This window comes from Chenopodium album, chromosome 11, assembly GCF_948465745.1.
Source record: "Chenopodium album chromosome 11, dcCheAlbu1.1, whole genome shotgun sequence".
Lineage (NCBI taxonomy): Eukaryota > Viridiplantae > Streptophyta > Magnoliopsida > Caryophyllales > Amaranthaceae > Chenopodium > Chenopodium album.
In genome coordinates this window covers 55584690-55593978 of record NC_137844.1, presented here as the reverse complement: position 1 = coordinate 55593978, position 9289 = coordinate 55584690, and the positions used below count along the sequence as shown (strand labels likewise).

The window sequence follows — 9289 nt, the reverse complement described above, 5'->3', positions numbered from 1 at the left end:
AAAAAAATGGAACAATAATTTGAATTAATGAACAATCTCCAATACCAACTCCATTTCTACTTACATCAAAAAAAAAAAATTAATAATGAATCATGTCTAACTCTAATTACTTTCGTTTCCATTTCATTTAAAAAATGGTCAAACCTATTATTGAATTCTACCTTACAGGTATGAAATAGTAGTAGAATCGTGGTCAAGGGATCAACATTGTTATTGCTAATCCTCAATTAATGATAAATGTTGTTATAGACTTGTATAAAAAAAGTTGTTCATATAAGTTATTTTGTATTTTTTTTTTTAAAAAGAAAAAAAAAATTTCAGGTGGCATAAAAGAGGAAATGATTTTTTTTTTTTTGGAAGAAAAAAAAATGCAATATATATTCTGTGTGTGTGTTTTATTTTTTATTTTTTTACAAAAAAAAATTTAGGTGGCAAAACAGAGGAATTTTTTGAAAAAGATATCAATTGCAATTTACGTCAAAATTGAGTGCACTGTAAAAACTATTGATTAGCAGAGAGAAAATTGGATTTTAATAATATAAGATTAGTAAAAGGGATAAAATTATCTTGTTAAAAGAAAAAAGAGATGAAATTAGAACTTAATAAGATATAATTGAGAGGATTGGAATGATTGATTAAGATTAATTTGTAATGCATTCATAATATTTATACAGTGAACAAATACAATCAAATAATCATCCATAACCGATAATGAAAACTATCTAAAACCTTGAAATGTTCAGTTTTTTTTAATCAATGTTTTTATCTTGATCAACATCTTTCAATCCATTTACATTTACATATGAAGAATTTAATATTGATACATAACAAATTATAACCAATTCGAGTCCATATTGAGATATTGACACAAAAGTCATTGTCCAAACACTCGAGCAGGGCATATGCCGCGATACCATGATAGTGGCACTAAATGCGTAATTATATTTATCATAATCATATAGTACACATCTTATCATTTTTTATATACATCATTTGATTTTTAATGCCACCATTAGTTATACATATACGAAGTATTACATACCAAGTACAATAAAAAAAAAGGAAAAAAAAAATGTTATGGATGGAGTAAATTGGATCCAACGACTTGAGTGGGAATCCAACCCCATTGAGTTCACATAACATTATTAAAAGGTTTTACTCTTCTTAACAAACATGAGTTTAGCATGATGGCACATTATCTATTCACTTTCCAAATTACAGTATTTATCTAGCAAACAAATTACATATTCAAGGTAGATTGCGTGTCCATCTCCATGAAAACTCTTCTGTTTCTCCAACAACCCACGAAAACTCCTGTTTCTCCATTATACCGTGTTGAAAACTCTCATTTTTCTCCATAGGTTTGCCGGAACTCTCAAGTTTCTCACCAACACGTCGAATGTTTAACCCGTCTCAGATCATACGCGATTGCTTCTCCATTGTTTTACCTCCCAAAATCCCCACTTTCTCCATAATTAAGCTCCAATTTTGTTCCTAAAAGACTCTTGTTTAATCTGCTAAAAAACCCCAATTCTATTTTTAAGAATTTATCTCTTGTCAAATTGAAAAGTGCCCATTTCAAATATCAAATCATACTAAAAATACTGACAATCAAATTTGCAGAAACTCAAATTCAACCACATCCCAAAATAACCCACATATTCAATAATCAATTACACAATTCAAATTATGTTTTAAGAGGAAAAATCTCACCTTTCAGCTCAAACCATTGAAGAGAAGATATCACCAAACCCGGAATTAATATAGCGCAATTAGGCAGAGACCAAAATCAACCTGTATTGTTATTATTAGAGCTACGAAATTATCATCAAAAATTAATACTCCAAACACAAAATTCATCATAATAAATAAAGTAGGTTGTGAAGACGGCGTAGGTTGAAGAAAGTAAAGTCGCATCCGTGTGTAAGCAAAAACGGAGTAAAAAAAATGAAAGGACATGAAATGTGTAAAATGCATTCCCACTGATAAATCCAATTAAATAATTAACACAAAATTTGTTTTTACCTTGAAATTAGGGAAGAAGAAGATGAATTAGTAACACCAAAAAGCACCTATCTCAAGTGAATCCACGAAGAAAAAGAAGGCGACAGCGAAGACGACGAAGAAAACAACGGTCGACGGCGTAGATGTATGACTTTGCCGGAATTGTGTGAGCTAAATATTGGTTACTTGATTGAAACCCCAAGCAATCAGATTTGTGATTTTTTTTTGTGTGTGAGTGAAATGAGTATTGCAAAGTATGTAGTATATAATCCATACTCTATTACTCTGTTGTAGTGTGTGCAGTTATGGAGTAGTGTGGTGGAGTTAAGATAACTGCCTACCACGATTTGGGGTTTTTCCTTTTTTTTTTTTTTTTTTTTTTGAAATTCAAATCTAATACTCGGTAGGATAGGCTGTTTAGAGAGATTAGGTGGAAAAGGCGGGAGTGAATGAGAGCTTAGAATTGGGGGTTTGGAGGATTCTCGTGAAAAGCGACTCTTAAATTATATTATAGATTAATTAATTGTCATTGTATTCATCTAGAAGTAATTGTGAATGTAATACTGTGATTTTAGTTTTGCATTCTCGAGGTATACATAAATATAAAACTTCGTATTAATTTTATCAATTTTCTTACAGAATAAAAAAAACTAATATAATCATGTCAATTGGATATTCATTCATTAGATACTACTCCCTCGGTCCCATAATTACAAGCAAATATACTATTTTGGGTGTCCTAAAATATTCCTCCTATTACTAAAAATAACACCCAATCATTACTTATTTTTTAGCTTTTCCATACAAATTACACACATACCAAAATAATCATTTCTTACTTTTCTATTTTTCATACAAAATACAAACATACCTAAACAATTATTACTTACTTTTTAACTTTTCCATACAATATTCTCTACTTTTTATTATCCCCATGCAACATTCTTCACTTTTTAAGTTTTCCATACAATATTCCTCTACTTTTTCCATCCTCCTTAAAAACCGTACTTTTTAGAGTTATTTGCCTGTAATTATGGGACGGAGGGAGGAAGCCCCGATTAATATCTGGGATTAAAAAAAATTATTTATCAACTTTATCCAGTCACTATCACCGTGGGGTCCACTTTTATTGAAAAAGTTGTTGATTTATTTACAAAAATGTCATGTGATAAACAAATTTTGTTCTATATTTTCTCTCACATTAATTACTTTTCAATAAATTATTAACTTTATTATCATTCTTTTATAATTTTTTAATATGTTAACTACCACTAACCTCTTATTTTATTAAGTCAATTAAATTGCCTAAAACTAAGAGAGTATTAGAAGTTTGGAGGCTTGTGGTTTAAAGTTGAAAACTGACTATGCATTCATCTAGAAGTAATTGTGACTTGTGAGTGTGATAGTGTGATTTTAGTTTTACATTCTTGAGGTATATTCAATTAATCTCCTTGATTGACATGCAAAACAATTCAAAACTATTTGTGAACTATAAAAAATTCTAAAGTTATAACTAAAAGTTAACGGAAGTAGTATAAAACCCGATGGTATGACATTGAATATTGAATTTTATCAATTTTCTTACGGATTAAAAAATTTAATATTATCTTGTCAATTGGATATTCATTCATTAGATACTACCTTCGTTTCAGAATAAGTGACATAATTTTTTACTAATTTATTAAAATAAAATATTATCGTAAAATGTTGTTAAATAGGTATTAAGATAGAGTTTCATAATATCAACTTTTTAATACAGTAGTTTTTATTAATATTTAAGTACTCCATATCTACGAAGTATATTAATGGTCACAGTAACTAAATTTAACTATGTGTATTTTTATTTTTATTTTTGTTTCATCATGAAAATGTCACTTGATTTGTGATCTTTGTAACTCTAATGAGATTAATGGAACATTTCTCGTACATCTTGAGTAAAAAGAAAGTTACCGTTTTATTTTGAGACAATAAAAATAGCAACAAATTCCAGAAAGTAGTTGAAAGCAGGACTTGAATATGTGATTTGATTCTTGTTTATATGACTTTGGTTTAGTAAGTTGTTATTAGATGCTACAATGTTGGCTATTGCTGTTGCTGATTTTATAAGTCTCTCTGTTTTCTTTCCCGTTGTTTTTGCGGCAGCAATACTACGAGAACAGGGTGAAATTCCTGGATGCACAGAAGGCTGCTGGAATCAATCCATACCCTCACAAGCTCGATGTTACAATGACTATAACTGAGTTCATAGGGACATATGGTGGGTTGGACAATGGAGAATATCATGAGGATGTGATAATTTCATTAGCAGGAAGGATCATGAGCAAGCGCCAATCTTCATCAAAGCTTGTCTTCTACGATTTGCATGGTGGTGATGCCAAAGTCCAGGTTGTCGCTGATACTAGGACTTCTGAGTTGGAAGAAGCTGAATTTTCCAAGTTCCATTCTTCTGTGAAACGTTTTGATATTGTTGGTTTAACTGGATTTCCAGGAAAAACCAAGAGGGGGGTTCTAAGTATTTTTCCCAAGTCTTTTGTTGTTTCATCACATTGCCTTCGTATAATGCCTATACAGAAGGTTGGTTCTGAGAATGCTAATGTGAGTAAGAATCAAGTTTGGGTCCCGGGAAATATAAGGAACCCTGAGGTGTACATCCTGAATGACATAGAAACTCGATATAGCCTGCGGTTCTTGGACAATTTAGATTTCCTAGAGGTTGAAACACCCATAATGAATCCTGTTCCTGGTGCTGCAAGTTCATTTGTGACCCATCATAATGAGCTGAATATGAAGTTATACATGCGTAGTACGCCTCACTTTTATCTAAAGCAGCTTGTCGTTGGTGGAATAGATCGTGTCTATGAAATTGGAAAGCAATTTAGCAATGAGGGTATTGACCTGACACATAACCCAGAGTTCACAACTTGCAAATTCTATATGGCATATGCAGATTACAACGATATGATGGAGCTGACTGAAAAAATGTTGAGTGAGATGGTGAAGGTATTGACTGGTAGCTTCAAGCTTACATGTCATTCAAATAACCCAGAAAAGAAGTTGGTCGATATTGATTTCACCCCTCCATTCAGGTACTGTTTATTTTTGTGCTGTTTGCATCTTTCTATTCAAATAATTATATTGGATATGAAACACACTTAAATCATTCACTTGTTAAATTGCAGGAGGATTAACGTGATAGAGGAATTAGAGAAAGTGGCACATCTATCCATACCACAGGATTTAGCTAGCGAGGAAGCAAATAAATATCTGATGGATGCTTGTGTGAAATATGATGTCAAATGTCCGCCTCCACAAACAACAGCACGCTTTTTAGATAAACTGGTGGGACATTTTTTGGAGGAAACTTGTGTAAATCCAACTTTCATCATGGATTATCCAGAAATGATAAGTCCTTTGGCCAAGTGCCACAGATCAAAGCCTGGCTTGAGTGAATACTTCAAGCTGTTTGTGAACAGACATGTGCTTTGCAACGCTTGTACTGAATTAAATGATCCCATGGTACTGCACCGGCAATTTGCAGAACAACTGAAGGATTCACGATCAGGTGATGGACCAATGGTTTTGGATGAGGCTTCTATGGCGCTTGAGCATGGGCTGCCTCCTTGTGCTAATTGGGGTTTAAGTATTGATCATCTAGCAATGTTGGTGACAGATTCCCAAAGCATACAGGAAGTGTTGCTGTTTCCAGCCATGAAGCCTCAGTTTGAGCCATCTGCTCAGTGTTTATCATCAACTTCTAAGTCTTCCTCTTTCCGAGTTGTTGTGGTTGGAGACATCCATGAGGATTGGATATTAGAGTATGACTCGAAAGCACTCCATTTTTTGCAGCCAGATCTAGTACTGTTCACAGGGGACTTCGGCAATGAGAATGTTGAGCTTGTTAAGGGTATCGCAAAGCTTAACTTTCCTAAAGGAGCTATACTTGGAAATCATGATTCCTGGTCTACTTGTAAGTTCTCCAAGAAGGTGAAAGATGGAGTTCAGGTCCAGCTTGAATGTCTTGGTGAAGCGCATGTCGGATATGACCACTTGGACTTCCCTCCATTAAAGCTTAGTGTTGTAGGTGGGAGACCATTTTCTTGTGGAGGCAATCAGTTATTTAGGAAAAAGCTTATAACTGCCAGGTATGACGCTATATACTTGTTTATCTAATGGCTAGTTTTATAATTAGTTGTAGCATGACGAGTTATTGTAGTAGCATAATCCATGTCAAATGAATTACAATGTGGATTTTGCATGCCATTGATTGATGATATATGTATTTTCAGGTACGGTGTCCATAACATGGAAGAAAGTGCTGAACAAATTTATAAGGCTGCTTTACGGACTCCAAAGGAGAACTCCATAATACTTCTCTCGCATAACGGACCAAAAGGTATTTACTGACTTCTAAAACTTGGCCTTGAATATTTAGCTACTCTTAGGGTCTATTCTGATTTACTCAGAATTAAACTGAGTTGAATTGTGTATGAGAGAAGGAAATTAGGAACTGAACTGAAATTAAGCTGAAGAAAACAGTAGATTAGTAGTTCTAAGTTAATTAATTATTATAAAAAAAAAATTTGAAACACTCATTTGTTAAAATTTGAGTTTCAAAATCTATTTTTTTTTTTTTTTTGTTAAGTATAAAATTAGAATTTAATGTCTATTATGAACAGATTGACACATTAAATTATTAGAATTTTTATATCAAATTAATTCCGTAATATAGCATGAAATTAACCAACAAAGTAAGCGTGATAAATTGTGGATAGTTTGTTTTTATAAATTAAAAAAATATTATTTTTGTGATGCAAAAAAAAACTAAAAGTACCATATTTAATATTGTAATTTTGTTTGATATAGGTCTTGGTTCCAATAATGACGACATATGCGGCATAGATTGGGAGCCTGAAGGTGGAGATCACGGAGATCCAGGTAATTTTGATCTAATTTCCCACGAGTTTGAATTTATTTTTATGTTTACTAAGTTCATTTGATTTTGTCTTATACTGTAATATACTTCCTTCGTTTTCTTTTACTTGCAACACTTCCCTAAAAAGGAAATGTCACAATATTTGCAACACACTATAAAAGGAAAGTTACTTTAGGAAAAAACTATACTATTTTCTTTATTTAAAGCACATGGCCCACTAAATTACACTCCTAACAACCACACATCCCATTTGAAAGTATATTATATCATGTAAACCCCACATGTCTTAAATACTGTGAAAAAGTGTGTGTTACATCTAAAAGAAAACGGAGGAAGTATTATTTAACTTATCTGAAATCATACTATTTGTTTATATTATTTTTTTAAACTTATCTGAACTTATATTATTTTGTCTAAATTTATAGTATTATTTGTTTGAACTTGTTTGACTTTATATTTTCTAGAATTTTTTTTATCTTAAAAAAAAGATAAGTATCATTAAAAATAAGATGAAACAAACAAAATTATATTATTGTATACGTAGTACTCCATATATGTTTTTATTTGTAATAATTTCTAGAATTGATAATTATTTTATGCTATAATACAGATTTAGCTCAGGCAATCTTGCAATTGAAAGAGACTACCAATTATAACATTCCTTTGGTAGTATTTGGACACATGCATAAAGAGTTGTCATGTGGATCTTCACGGAAGATGATAGCCATGGACGCTGACACCATGTACCTAAATGCAGCCATTGTTCCTAGAGTGAAATATCCGACTTCAGGAGGTTCTATTCGGGCTTTCACTGTGGTAGAATTTTCAAATGGCAAAGTAATCAAGGTAGTAGAAACTTGGTTGTCAATTGTTGATGATAAAGTTTCAATTGAAGAAGAGCATTACTTATTTGGTAGTAACTAATTTTTAAAGTTTGAAACCTATGAATTTTTTTATTATGTAGAATTTGTTTAAGATTATTAAAGTTATGATTGTCAATATTTTGAATGTGATTTTTACGATAAGAAAAAAAATATTGTTGAAAAAATTGTATTTCCTTGATTTTTTTTACTTGGCTTGTTTCATTTATTACGTTTATCAATGTTTCATTAGTCCAAGATAAAGTATTCCGTCCCTCTGATGTAACCATATGGTACAAAACCTACTTAGTATATGAATATTTTGAGACATTATCAGTTGTTTGATGCAGACTATGTCGATAAACTTCTGCATGCCTCTTTTGTGAAATCAGGTTTCTAGATTTCTATCATGCAAAAATATTGTAAGTAGAGGATGCCATTAGCTAGCTTAGTCTGTGGAAAAACCTCATGAGGGTCTAGATAGAAGCTGTCTTGGTGTCTTTGGGAAGCTCTGAAAATTTGTGCTGTACCCTTTTCTAATTTGTGCTACCACAGTTGCTATCTTCATTGATCGTATATATCTTTTTTGTAGGAATAATGGTTGTCTTATGTTTTTCTGCTTGTTGAATATTCCATAGATATGCAGCTTTGCATCATTATTCTTAAGTAGGAAGTATACCTGTGTACGATTATACTATTGCAGGAGTATTTTCTTTTCTGTTACACAATCCTTTAAAGATATCTTGACCTTCTCAGACCCTGTCAATGCATATATGTATTCTTGTACATATCATCCAGCTATAGTTCGTAAAATTTCTTTTTGAAAATGCTATTATCTTGCCTTGGCCTTGCTGTTATCTTGTAACCTAAAAACTATACATGGTGCGGCAAGTAAGGTGTAATATGAAATATTCCTTGATGGGTCGCCCATTAAGTACTTCCGAGTTGGAGGTTTGTGTAGGATCCTTATTTCAAACCATAGTTTTGTCCTTGGAAAAGGTAAGACAATGTACTATTGCTATTTTGTTAGTGTTGATCCTTATTGATGTTGACAAACTCCCAAAAGGCCAAAAGCGGAAACAAACCTCTAGCTTATTGCTATTTTCTTAATCTTGACTCTTCACTGCATCAAGGTTTGGGATTGTATGGCATTCACACTTTTAGTGGTTAGTAGAGTAAACTTATACTGTTGGCTGCAAATTTCCGTTACAAAGATCAGATATACTAATTGAGTTTTTGAAAGGAAAATTATGATTGATTTAATGTTGATATTCTATTTTGAGAGCAAACTTTTATATGATAGAATTTTCAATAAGACGTACTTCCTCCTTTGTTTGACATGATCATTGTTGGCCATTATCTTTGCTAATTTTAAATTTCTTGACAGATTAATGAAAAAGAAAGATCTTTTGACATTTCATGAACAAGTGGAAGGTTTAGAGGTAATTGTTAATAAAGATAGCAAAGCAACCTAATTTTCAAGCTCCTTCAA

At 32.0% G+C, this 9289-nt stretch overlaps 1 protein-coding gene and 1 long non-coding RNA gene across 2 annotated transcripts; one reads left to right on the top strand and one right to left on the bottom strand.

The window, feature by feature from the left end:
* Positions 1-886: 886 nt before the first annotated feature.
* LOC145569307 (uncharacterized) lies at positions 887-2503 on the bottom strand. The gene is made up of 3 exons (XR_014096089.1): positions 2026-2503; positions 1714-1794; positions 887-1514 (listed from the first exon to the last, which is right to left on the bottom strand). It is a non-coding gene; the product is annotated as an uncharacterized LOC145569307 (long non-coding RNA).
* A 1306-nt stretch (positions 2504-3809) lies between these two features.
* LOC145566911 (lysine--tRNA ligase-like) lies at positions 3810-7861 on the top strand. The gene is made up of 6 exons (XM_081626180.1): positions 3810-3818; positions 4147-5090; positions 5184-6146; positions 6291-6397; positions 6868-6939; positions 7548-7861. The coding sequence occupies exons 1-6, from the start codon at positions 3810-3812 to the stop codon at positions 7859-7861; spliced, it is 2409 nt and encodes an 802-aa protein (XP_081482306.1).
* Positions 7862-9289: the final 1428 nt, after the last annotated feature.